The following is an 11,823-nucleotide window of genomic DNA, read 5'->3' as shown; positions in this document are numbered from 1 at the left end:
CCGCTGCAGAAAGGAATCTTTAAGGATTATCCGGTTCAACCAGCCTTCTTTACTGCAAAAGCAACTAGCAGATCAGAAAATGTTTAGGTCTCAAAATTGGACGGACCTGGGATCTAATCTGGACTCTTGCCACTTATTAGCTGTGTTATGCTGACGACTTCATAGCCCTTTCTGAACCTGTTTCCCCTGTGAGGACACAATCCCTAATGTGTCAAATGGCTACTGTGGGAACAAGAGATGCGACAGAAGGAAAGGCTGAAGCGTGAACTCAGTAAGTCACTGATAATGTCACTGTTATACGATATATAATAAATATTCTAATATTAACACATTATTACTATTATTTGCTGTTCTTCCCCCCCCCATCTGTGTATCCAACCATCAAGTGACATCTTCACGCGGGATATCTAAGAACCATCTCAGACTGGACACGTCCAAAATCTAAATGCTGATCCCCACTCTCCTAAACCTACTCCTTCTCCCACAGTCTTCCCCGCCCCGGGAAATGGCAAACTCCACCCTTTCGGTCGCTCAGTCACTTTCTCTCTCACCCAGGGCCCAATCTGTCAACAAACGCGGTTGGTTCTACTTTCAGAATTTACCCAGAATCCCACGGCTTCTCCCACTCCGCTGCCCCCATCTTATCCCAGCCACCCTCCCCTCCAACCCAAACGAAAGCAGCAGCTCCCTCACTGGGCTTCCCACTCTACCCCACCCACCTGGTCTCTTCCTCGCAGAGGAATCCTGTGAACACCTAAGTCAGATCACATTCCTGCCGTGCTCAGAATCCTCCCATGGCTCCACCCCCCTCCCACAGAGTAAGAGTCCTCGCTGTGGCCCGAGGACCTGCAGGATCTGCCACTTGTTCCCTCTGTGATGTTGTCTCCTCCCCGTCTCCCCCTTACTCCCTCTGCTTCAACCACACGAATCTCTTCTCCAAAATGTTCAGCACACTCCTGCCCCAGGGCCTTTGCACTGGCTGTTCCCACAGCTTGGAATGCTCTTCCCTCAGATGTCCCTCTGACTCACCCCCTCACTTCTGCTCACACGGCATCTTATGAGAGGGTTTCCCTTCCCACCTTACATTCAATCGCAAGCACCAACCCCCTGCTCCCTTCACTGCCATTACTGGTCACTTTCCAACATACCACGTCATTTGCTTATTACCCAGCACCCCACTGGCTTATCGGCTCCACGAGGGCAGGGATCTTGTTCACTGTACCCACATCAGTGTGGGGCCCATTGTAGGTGATCATGGACAGAAGATATTGGCTCAGGAAAGCGAAGGGACTTTGGAGGTGATGTACGGGGCAACAGAGAGTCGGACAGGCTTGGGTCAGAGTCTGGCTCGCCTCCTAATTGGCCCTGAGTTCTTAGGCAAGAGACTTCGCTTTCACATCTGGGAAGAGGAGCCTGTATCTCCCAGTGGTGATACTGGGAAGATTAAAAGACTCATGCCAAGTACCCAGAACAGCGCCTGGAGGGCTGTAAGCCCTCAGTGTAATTCCAGGCCTTTCCCTGAAGCCCCCAGGGTGTCGGTAGCCACACCCAGGCTGGAACCCAGGTGCCCGGCCTTGCATGCCCAGGGTTCTTCTCACCGTACCTCGTGCCTCCCGCATCCAGGTGCATCCAGGGAGAAGTGACAGCTGAGAGGCTGACGTGCAGGGAAGATGAAAGTGCGCTATGGTGCATTCGTGCAGGCGCACGTGTGTGGCCCTGACAGGTGTTGGAGAGACAGTGGCTCGGCGTCCCAGCGACGACGCCAGGTCACAGTGCGAATGCTCTGCTTAGGGAGGGCAAAGTCACAGGATGACTGCTAGGAAGAGACCTTACCTAAGGGGTCCAACACAGCCTGCAGGACTCTTGAAGAAGAACCTTAGCTCCTCTCTGGCCATGCAGGATAAGCTGTCCTCTGGCCTTGGGACTGCGTCTCTCGGGCAGCACGTCCCGCCGCTCATCAGCTCTGCAGTGGCTAAATCGGCTTTTTTTTTTTTTGAGACAGGATCTGTGAGGCGATCGTAGCTCACCATAACCTCAAATTCCTCAACTCAAGCGATCCTCCCACCTCAGCCTCCTGAGTAGCTGGGACTACAGGCACGCACCACCACACCCAGCTCATTTTTTGTAGAGACGGGGTCTGGCCACGTTGCCCAGGCTGGTCTTGAACTCCTGGCCTCAAGTGATCCTCCCGCGTGGATTTGAGACACCTCGATTTGAGAGTCAGAAGGCCAGTGCTCAAACAGCAGCTGTCACTCAACAGCTAAATGATGTCTGTGACCTTTTGTTTTCTCGTCTCCAAAACAAGGATCACACAGCGCCTCCCTCACAGGGTTGTTGGAGAGATCAAACGAAACCACTGCAGTACACGCCAGGCAGACTACGTAACACGTGGTGCTCAGACGTGCGAGTTCCCACATCCTGGGGGGCAGGGACTACGGGCAGCCGGTAAAGGCAAGACTCATGTATGGTCAGTAATCCCTGAAAAATCCCATCAATTGCCCACAAAGTAAGAAAATAGCATGTTATTCCTGGGCCACTCTGGAGACACATAACCCCTAAGTCTAGAACATCACTGTGTTCTCGGCTGAACACCTGAGAAAGCAAGCAGCTTGCACGCAGGGCCCGGGCTGCACAGAAAATGTGCATTGTTTAACACTCCCAGCAAGATGTCCACGCTGAGTAGAGACTGACGGAGGGGACAGCGATCTGTCCTCATGTCAGAGCTTCCGCTTGCTCAAGGGGGTGGCAGATAAGACAACTCCCATGATGCTTTCAGTTTTGACCACTTGAATTAAAGAAAGCTCATCATGCCAGGGTCTCATTGCAGCCCCCATGCTGTCTAGTTGGAACTCTTACATCAGGGCCCGGAATAAAACCTTCCCTGGGACCAAGACAGTCCATTTTCCCCCCTGAGCCACACTGGGCTGTCCCTGCAGCAGGGATCCGGGGAAGGGTCAGAGGCCTCACTGCTCACACCTCCCCTCAGTCCACCCCTTCTGGGGAACAACAGCCTTCCGTCCCGGCACACCCCACCCCATCCGCCGCCTAGGAGGGCCAGCCAGGAACAAGGCCCAGGCCACGCGGCTTGGAGGTGGCATCACGACAAGGACAACTGTCCAGGTTATGCAGCACTCAGGCGCTGGTTCAGAGAGCCAAGACCCCGTCCCTCCCCCTCCTGCACGCAGACCGCACTCGGACACCTGCGTCTTCCCCACTTTTTATTTGTTGGTTCGGCCACTCCCCTCTTCCTCAGATGTGGCCCCCGCCGCCTCCCACATGCACACACTGGCAGGGCCTCTCGGATTGGGCCCCCAGCAAGGGGAAGATGCAGTGCCCAGCCTCGCAAGGACCAAAAAAGCAGCTGGGGGTTGAAGTCTTGGGGCAGAAGGAGAGCCCCAAGTTCAAGAAGACTGCCAGCATTGGGGGCAGGGGGGTCCTCAAGGGGTAGAGGAGCTCAGAAGTCCATGGAGGTGGCTCGGGTGGGGGCAGCCCCTTGGGAGGGCCCAGAAATCGTCAAAGCAGCACTGTCTGAAGACAGCCATGCGCTGATGGTGCCGGCATGTCCAACCCAGCCTGGGACCCCTCCCGTGCTCACCCGAGGCCGCACCTCAGGCAGAGGTTTTGCCCCCGAGGCTCCCTCTGAACAGGCCTCGGTTGTCCCAGCTTCACTGGGTGACCCTGGCCCCAGGGTTGGGTGACACCCACGCTGAGCTTTGTCCCTCCAGCCTAGGGGGGTGGCAACAGCTTCCTGCTCTTGCTCACCTCTGGGCTATCACACTGTCCCATCTGTCCCTTTGCAGCCACTGCCCTCACCAGCGCTACCGAGTCCCTGCCCTCAATTCCTGCTGTTGAAATACTCACCGTCGTGTCTCCATCCCCAGTTGCACCTGGCTGAAGAGATGTCTACAAGGCCACTCGTGTCAAAAACTGGACTCTTGATCTTCCCCGCGAGCCCTGCCTGCCCCACCTTAAACAGCCCCATGCTTCGAGCCACAAAGTTAGGGGTTATCCTGGATTTGTCCCCGCCCCTGCCCCCCGACATCCACACTGTTGTTACCTTCTTCCACACACATCCTGCATCCTGACTGCCACCGCCCTGGCCTGGTCCTCGCCCCATCCCCCTGCTGCCTCTCTCGTCCCCTCCAGTCCATAGCTGAGTGATCTCTTAAATAGGTACGTCGGATCCTGTCGCTCCGCCTCCAAAAGCCGTCCGACAGCTTCCCATTGCCCTGAGAATTAAACCCCAAACTCCACCTGGGCCCTGGGTGATCCAGCCCCTGCCTGTCCCCAGCCTCGTCTCCTCACACTTGGTCTGGGTCACAATGGCCAGTTTTCTCGTCCTTTCAATAAAATAAGCTGGTTCCCACCTCAGGGCCTCTGCCCTTGCATTTCCCGCTGCCTGGAAACGGTTCCCGAAGCTCTTCCCATGGTCAGTTCTTCTCGGTCATTCTCAGTCGAGCTTCTCTGAGTGCCCGATCGACTTTACCCCGTGCTCCCTCGCTGCCACATCCCGCTGAGGAGTCACAGCATGGATCCCTCTCTGAAGCCATCTTACTTGTGTGTGCACACACGCACGTGTGCCGACTGTCTCCCTTCGCTGGAACCTACGTCCCATGAGATCAGGGAACCTCACTTCTCGCTCGGTTCCTGCTTTGCCCCGTGCCTACAACAGTGCCTGGCACATAGTAAGTGCTCAATAAATAGCTGCTGAATGCAGAACAAAGGAGGCCCTGTCTGGGCACCCCTGGGGGGAGGGGGCCAGTGGTCTCTGAGGAGACAGTGTCCAGGGGCCCCCAGGGGAATGGGCCCAAGTCCAGGGCGGCCCCATCGGGCGACTCAATACTGTGGCTGAGGACCCTGCAGCAGGTCAGAGGGACATGCTGGTGAGGTTGTCCTGGCTCAACAGTCCCTTGCGGCCTGCTCCAGCCCCGTGCCCACTGCCTCCAGCGCCCCCGCCGCCCCCACAGTACTCGTGCAGCCTGTGCCGCAGGGTGACAAGGGCTGACCCCAGGCAGGCCCCGTTGGGTGCATGGGGCCCGCCAGGCAGCTGGAGCAGCAGCGTGGCCACGCCAGCCATGCCATCTTCTGTGGGCTCGAGGGTGATGGGCCCAGCTCGCAGGCCAGCAGTGGTGGCAGGGATGGCTGGTGGGCAGCACCCTCCTCCCATGGGTCCCCAGGGTCCCCCGGCCCCTGTCAGCAGCAGGGGTGCCAGGAAGGGCTCCGAGCGGCGGAAGGCAGGCGGCGGGAGCCCAGCCGGCTTCCAGGCCGGGGCTGGAGCAGTAGGGTCGGGTGGGAAGCAGACGGTGACCTTGGCAAAGGGGCGGCTGGCCATCTTGGTCATCTCCTGCAAGTGCCGGCGCTGCTCCTGCCGCTGGTCCAGCGCCTGCTTGGCCTTCCAGAGGAGCACACAGAGTGACAGGAAGAGGAAGAAGCAGGAGAAGAAGACGGAGAAGAAGACGAACAGGTCGATGTGGGCCTGGTCCTGCCGGAAGAAGAGCAGGCCCTGCGAGTCGGCGGAGCCGTTGGCGCCGGGCCCGCTCGGGTCTCCCACGCCCAGCAGCAGCAGGTAGAAGCGGCTGGACTTGAGGGCGTGGTGTTCGTGCGGGTAGGTGATGACCAACCGGTCCCGCACGCTGCGGACCACGAGCACGGCCGACGGCTCCGTCACTGTCACGTAGGTGATCAGGCCCCGTGGCCACACCTCTCGTACCCGTGGCTCTGCTGGGGCGCCCGGCCCACTCCCGGCCCCTGGTCCCCCTGGATCCCCGGTCCCCCGGAGCCCACCATCAGCAGGGGGTGGGGGCGGCGGCGGGGGCGGGGGAGGCTGGATGTGCACGGTGTGGACTCCAGTGTCAGGGGCCACGCGGACCACAAAGGTGTCATAGGAGGTGGAGACGTAGAGGTCCACAGCACCGAAGGTCACGTCCAGTGTCAGGCGGATGTCCACGTTGGTGAACTTGGGCTGCACGCCGAAGAGCACGGTGCGGCCAGGGCCCAGAGCCCGGCGCTTGGGCTCATGGAAGCAGTTGGTCTGGGACGTGGGGTCTAGGCAGCACTCCTGCTCCACGGAGATGAGGCGGTAGCACTGCTGGCCGCCCAGCGGGCTTCCATGGAACGACTCCCGGCACTTGGCGCACTGCAGGCAGGGCAGGGGGCAGTGGGGTGGCCATCAGGACTGAGCTTGGTGCCGGACTGGCCCCCAAGCAGGACTGACTGACATCCTACACCTGTTGGTACGTAGCTACTGCCCTGGAGCCCCCTGCACTGTCCCAGCTGCTTCCTGGGGACCCTCCTGGAGCCCCCCTGCCACAGTGTAGATGCTGCCAGGACCCGACACTCCAGCATTGCAGTCCCTGGTGTCACCCCGGTGCCTCCAGCACCGTGATGCCGAGGCCGGTGGCACTCTGAGGCACAGTGGCGAAAGGCCCTGCTGCATTCTGGCTCTATCTCCTCACCAGCCGTGTGGCCTTGGACTAGTGACTTAACCTCAGTGAGCCTGAGACTCCACACACAGGTGGCAACCGTGACATGCTCACGGGGCCGCTGAAATCACACGCCCGGCACTAGGCATGGCTCGGCCAGCCCCACCTGCTGCCCGGCTGCTTCCGGGCTGTGCTAGGCACACTCCCGCCTCAGGGCCTTTGCACTGGCTGGCCCTCTGCCACGTGGCTGTCCTCCCACATGTCTGCTTGTCCAGCACCCTCACTTCCATCAGGTCCTGACTCAAGTGCCACCTTCTCATTGTCCTCCTTGGCCACTGTATGAACCATTTCCACTCCCAACACGTCCTAGCCCCTTTTTCTGCTTGATTTTTTCCCTGGCTGCTCATGGCTGCTAACACACTGCGCCTCTCACTCGCTTGTTTACTCACTGCCGGACTCCTCCACAAGAAAATAAACTCCTGAGGACAGAATGTTTTGCCTGGTTTGTTCCCTACTGTGTCCCCAGTGCCTCGCAGTGTGTGGCATATAGTAGGTGCTCAATAAATATGTGTTGCATGAATGAGTGGATGGATGGGTAACAGCTATTATGATTCCTGTAGCTTAGAAGAAACCACTAGAGTTCCACGATCAGACCAGGGTCAGTCCCGGCTCCGAACCCAACCAGCTGCCTGACCTGGAACAGGCCATTTGATGTTTCTGGGCCTGTTTTCCTTTTACATCCACACCTGACTGAGGCCCCAGCACAGCCTTGCCGAGCCTTCCACATCTGTCCTGTTGCTACTGTCTGTACAGCACAGCTCCCAGCTCGGCGGCACGCGCCCCGTACATACCAGCTGTCACTGCCATTCCTGGCAGAACTGAAAGAAACTGCTGCTTCAGAGCAGCCACCAGACCTCCTAGACGAGGAGGTCTGCATTCATCTCTGGGACTCTCTGGTAGAAGCCAGTGGGTCTTTTGCTTCACAAGAAAGCAAAAATTCTGATCCAGGATGGAAATGTTCGGGGGGGGCAAGAAAAGTGGAAAAACGCCGGCAATTGGGGTGGAATTGCACCTTTGCAGCTATGATGTTTCTGCAGATGGGTAAGAGACTGGGAGCAAGGGACTTTCGCTTTCCTCTGGAACTGGATAGAGAAAGTGGGTGGGGTGGAGTGGTGTCCCCCAGGAGGGAGCATGGCATGTCCTCCTCATGGGAGATGCAGCCACAACGTGGCAGCCAGCCAGGTGGGCGGTGCCAAGTGCTCCAGGTGGCCAAGTGCTCCAGGAGCCTCCCTGAAGAAGACAAGGAGATGGACGCAAGGGGAATTTGAATCTGGGTGTTAGAACTGAGATCTTGTTAGCCTCGGGCCATCACGTGGGAGCTGCCACTTGGGGAGAACCTGCCTGAGAAAGAAGCTAACAAAGAGGAAAGCAGAATCAAGATACAGGGAGGCAGAGACTTCTGACATCACTGTGTGAGCACCTGGATGCAGCCATTCCTGAAGGCAGATCTGGATCTCAGTTTTGAGAGCCAATACACTTTCTTTTTTTTGCTTAAGCTACTATGAGATGGATTTTCTGGCATTTGGAACCTTCGTTATGACTGCCTGTCATGACTGGAGACTGCCTCCCCACTAATCTGAGAGCCGCCCAGAGCCTCCTATCTGGGTCCCCAGCATCACTGCCCACGGCCTAAAACTGACTGGGCCTCAGGAACCATCTATCCAGCTGACCTGGATCCCAAGACCATAGATTCAGAACCATGATCTTGGTCCTGCCCCAGCCTGGCCACCTCATCCCAGCTCTGACCTCTCTGGGGTGTGGGACCCCCAGCCCATAACTTGCTTCTCCAGCCGAACCTGGTACTTGTAGCAGTCCCGGCGGTCGCTGGGGGAGCTGCCCTGGCACGTGCCCGTCTCCGTGTTGTTCTGACACGGGCAGCCCGTCCCATCCTGCTCGTTACATGTGTCTGCGTGGCCGTTGCACTGGCATCTGAGGACAGGAAGGAAGGGGGGGTCACAGAGCTCCCACCACCTGCAGGGGCCCAGGCTGGACGCAGCATATGCGAGCTCAACGCTGTGCAACGGGCCGCAAGAGGTAACTGAGGCTCACACAGGTCAAGCCATCTGTCAAGCCCATGGAGCAGCTAAGTGGCAGTCAGGATCAGAACCCGAGGTGGACTGAGTCCAGAGTTCACTGAACATGCAGAAGGCAGGAGACACGATAGGGAGGTTGTTTCAACGCCTCTTCCCTCAGCCGCCCTCTCCTGCCCACCAGTCTCGGTCAGGGCTGCTGCGTAGCCCGCATTTCAGCACGGGCCTTGGAGGTGGGGGGGTCTCTGAACTGAGTCTACCTCCTTCCCCCCAACCCGGCCCCAGCCTGGGGGATCCCTGGGAGTTTCATCCTCTACCGACTGAGGGCAGAGGACTGGGGGGTGGGGCCTGGCTCCAAAGCTATCCCTAACGAGAAGGATGCGGGTCCCGGACACCCTCCTCTCACTTGGTGCATTTCCCATCCAGGAGGAAGTAGCCGTGGAGGCAGCTCTCGCACTTGTCCCCGTAGCTGTTGTTCTGGCAGTTCACGCACACAGCCTCGTCTTCACCAGGACCCTCTGTCACCCAGTTTTCGATCTGGCCAAGGAAGGACAGGGTGATCACAAAAAGGCATGGACCAGCCCCCTCCTCCCTCAGACCCAGGGGTCCGGCCCCAGCCCCTCCTCCCTCAGACCCAGGGGTCCAGCCCCAGCCCCTCCTCCCTCAGACCCAGGGGTCCAGCCCCAGCCCCTCCTCCCCCAGACCCAGGGGTCCAGGCCCAGCCCCTCCTCCCTCAGATCCAGGATTTGGGGACTCAGCCTCTTTCACCTCCTCTGGATCTAGAGAATACTTCTCCGGCTCCTTTCTGGCCATTTCAAGCTCCTTCCTGGAGACGCAGACGTGGCTATTTCCACGACAGAAGGTGTGGCAGGGCCGGCAGGTCCCGCCCCCAACGGCTGAACCCACGAACAGCGGGAGACACTGTTCACAGTGGCTGCCCTGAGAACCCGGGACAGGGTGGTCAGGAAGGTTGGAGAATGCACACGGACGGGAGGGCAGCAAGGGCTGGGGCACCCGGTTTGGACAATCCCAGCCCGGCTGCGATTCAGGCCCCGCCTTCACTTACGCACTTGCAGCGCAAAGTCCTGAGCTCAAAGAGCCCTTCCCTGCACCATCCCAGATCCTCTCCACGTGCCTGCCCTCCCGGCCCAGCACCCACTCTGTCCGCTACTCCAGGGCAGCCCCAACATCTCCCCACACCTCCCCGGCCCAGGGCTCTGCCACCGCTTCCCCACCCCCGGCTCATCGGGGCTCGGAACCGGGCTCAAGATGCCTGAGCACCGGCTGAAGGCCAGCAAGGGCCTGGGTCCCGCCGTCACGGTCTGAGGCCCCAGGCAGCCCACCTTGGTGTGGTTGCGGCAGAGCAGGCAGTGGTCGCGCGCCCCCACGCCAGCACACTCGCTGTGGCGGTTGCAGCGACACTCCGTGGAGCAGTTGCGACCGACAAAGCCGAAGTGGCAGCGGCAGTGGTCGGGCTCCACGCACGAGCCGTTCACGCAGCCCTGGGCACACACGGGGCGGCAGAGCCCTGTCACGCTGCGGGGGGAGTGGGGGTCAGGGCAAGTGGCCCGATAGGAGGCTACGCTCCTCACGGCCCGTGGCCCAGCCCCTCACCCGCTGCTCCACTCTCTTCTCAACTGGTCCCTCTTCCCTGGTCTGTCCCATCACCCTCTCCTCTCCAGGGCCTGGCTCACCACGTCCTCCAGAGTCACAACCCTCCTTCCGGGTCACCGAGCAAACTCATTCATCCCTGATCTAGCTCACCATCCCCTTCCCTCCTGGCCAAGCCCACCACCCACACCCTTCACGAATCTCAAACAGATCTCGCCACTTTCACGCATTGGACTTCCTTTTCTTCCGTCCTGCTTTGCTCTACACCTGCGGCACTGGCCTGCCACCTGACAGGGACTGGGCCACAGAGCTCTGCCTGCCACCGCCCATCCGTGGAAAAATTGTCTTCCATGGAACTTGGCGGGTGGGGCCCACACAGATCAAGCAAGCGAAGCTTCATCTGTATTTACGGCCACTCCCCATCGCTCGCATCACCGCCCGAGCTCCGCCTCCTGTCAGATCAGCCTCTGTCTCCCATCACCCCCAGATGGGACTGTCTAGTTGCAGGAAAACAAGCTCAGGGCTCCCACTGATTCTGCATTATGAGTTGTGTAATTATTTCATTACATATTACAGTGTAATAATAATAGCAATAAAGTGCACAATAAATGTAACGCACTTGAATCATCCTGAAACTATCCCCCACCCCCACCCGATCTGTGGAAAAATCATCTTCCACGAAACTGGTCCCTGGTGCCAAAAAGGTTGGGGACGGCTGCTCTAGACCTCAGCCTGGCCTGTCTGGCCCTGCTCCTCCGGCCGCCCCAGCCTGCCTCTCGCCTGCAGCCTCACTTGTCCATGGTGTAGCCCGTCTTGCAGCTGCACTCGTAGCCGTGGGGCTGGTCGTGGCAGTTCTGCGTCTCATTGCAGTCGTGGTGCCCGTTCGCACACTCGTCCTCAGGGGGGCAGGACAGGAAGGCCCAGGAGGCCCCGGGACGCCCACACGTCAGCCCTGGCACCGGGAATACAGGGCTTCGCCTGGAGGGGGGGGCCTCTGCACCGCCCACCCCCAGCCAGCCAGGCTCTCGCTCCTACTTCCTCTGAGCCCCACTTCCAGTCTGGCTCAGCACCCCCATGTTCGTGTTCTCCGCGCCAGACCCCAGCTAAGGGCCAGCCCTTCTTGCCCCACCCCCAAACCCCTCTCACCATCACGGGGGCCGCTGAGTCCGCCCTCCATGCAGTGGCCGCCCCCATCCTGGCCCCCCCAGGCACACCAGCCGCAGTGGGGGCGCCGCAGGCACAGGGCACACTGCGTTGCCTGAGCACAGCCCAGGGAGCAGCTCTCGGGTCCCCGGAGCAGCCGCCCACAACCTCCGGCCATACACCGCAGGGGCAGGTAAGAGGGGCTCAGACACTGTAGGGGGGAGAGAGGCGGGGAAAGAGAGTCAAACGAACACATTCCGGGTATCTTTGCTGACCACGCTCTCCTCCGAGGCCTTGCTCCCCGCTGGCCACAGCCAGGTGCGCTAGCTGGGGTCGTCACGTTCTCCCTCTCAAGCATTTGTAACGACATCAAGACTAGATGTCGGGCTAGGGAGGTCCTTGAAACAGGAAGGTCACGTAGACTTAGGATGGGGGGACTGCATGGATGAGCAAACGACGAGCACATGGAGAGACAGGACGAGATAGCTGCAGAGAGAGGCAGAGATGGGAACCACGCACCCCACAGAGAGAAAAGAACCTTCCAGGCTGCATCTGCA

At 59.4% G+C, this 11,823-nt stretch overlaps 1 protein-coding gene across 1 annotated transcript in view; it reads right to left on the bottom strand.

Moving 5' to 3' along the window:
• Positions 1-3,548: 3,548 nt before the first annotated feature.
• MEGF8 (multiple EGF-like-domains 8) overlaps positions 3,549-11,823 on the bottom strand; it is a 29,367-nt gene continuing 21,092 nt past the window's right edge. The window contains exons 29-35 of the mRNA XM_012653475.1: positions 11,270-11,477; positions 10,916-11,075; positions 9,856-10,048; positions 9,281-9,451; positions 8,919-9,049; positions 8,279-8,411; positions 3,549-6,136 (exon numbers count right to left, since the gene is read on the bottom strand). Coding sequence (XP_012508929.1) covers positions 4,868-6,136; positions 8,279-8,411; positions 8,919-9,049; positions 9,281-9,451; positions 9,856-10,048; positions 10,916-11,075; positions 11,270-11,477 — 2,265 coding nt within the window. The 3' untranslated portion in view covers positions 3,549-4,867. The remainder of the gene's footprint in view (positions 6,137-8,278; positions 8,412-8,918; positions 9,050-9,280; positions 9,452-9,855; positions 10,049-10,915; positions 11,076-11,269; positions 11,478-11,823) is intronic.

This window comes from Propithecus coquereli, unplaced genomic scaffold, assembly GCF_000956105.1.
Source record: "Propithecus coquereli isolate 6110/MARCELLA unplaced genomic scaffold, Pcoq_1.0 Scaffold42, whole genome shotgun sequence".
NCBI classification, from domain to species: Eukaryota; Metazoa; Chordata; class Mammalia; order Primates; family Indriidae; genus Propithecus; species Propithecus coquereli.
This window is presented reverse-complemented; position numbering and strand designations above follow the sequence as displayed.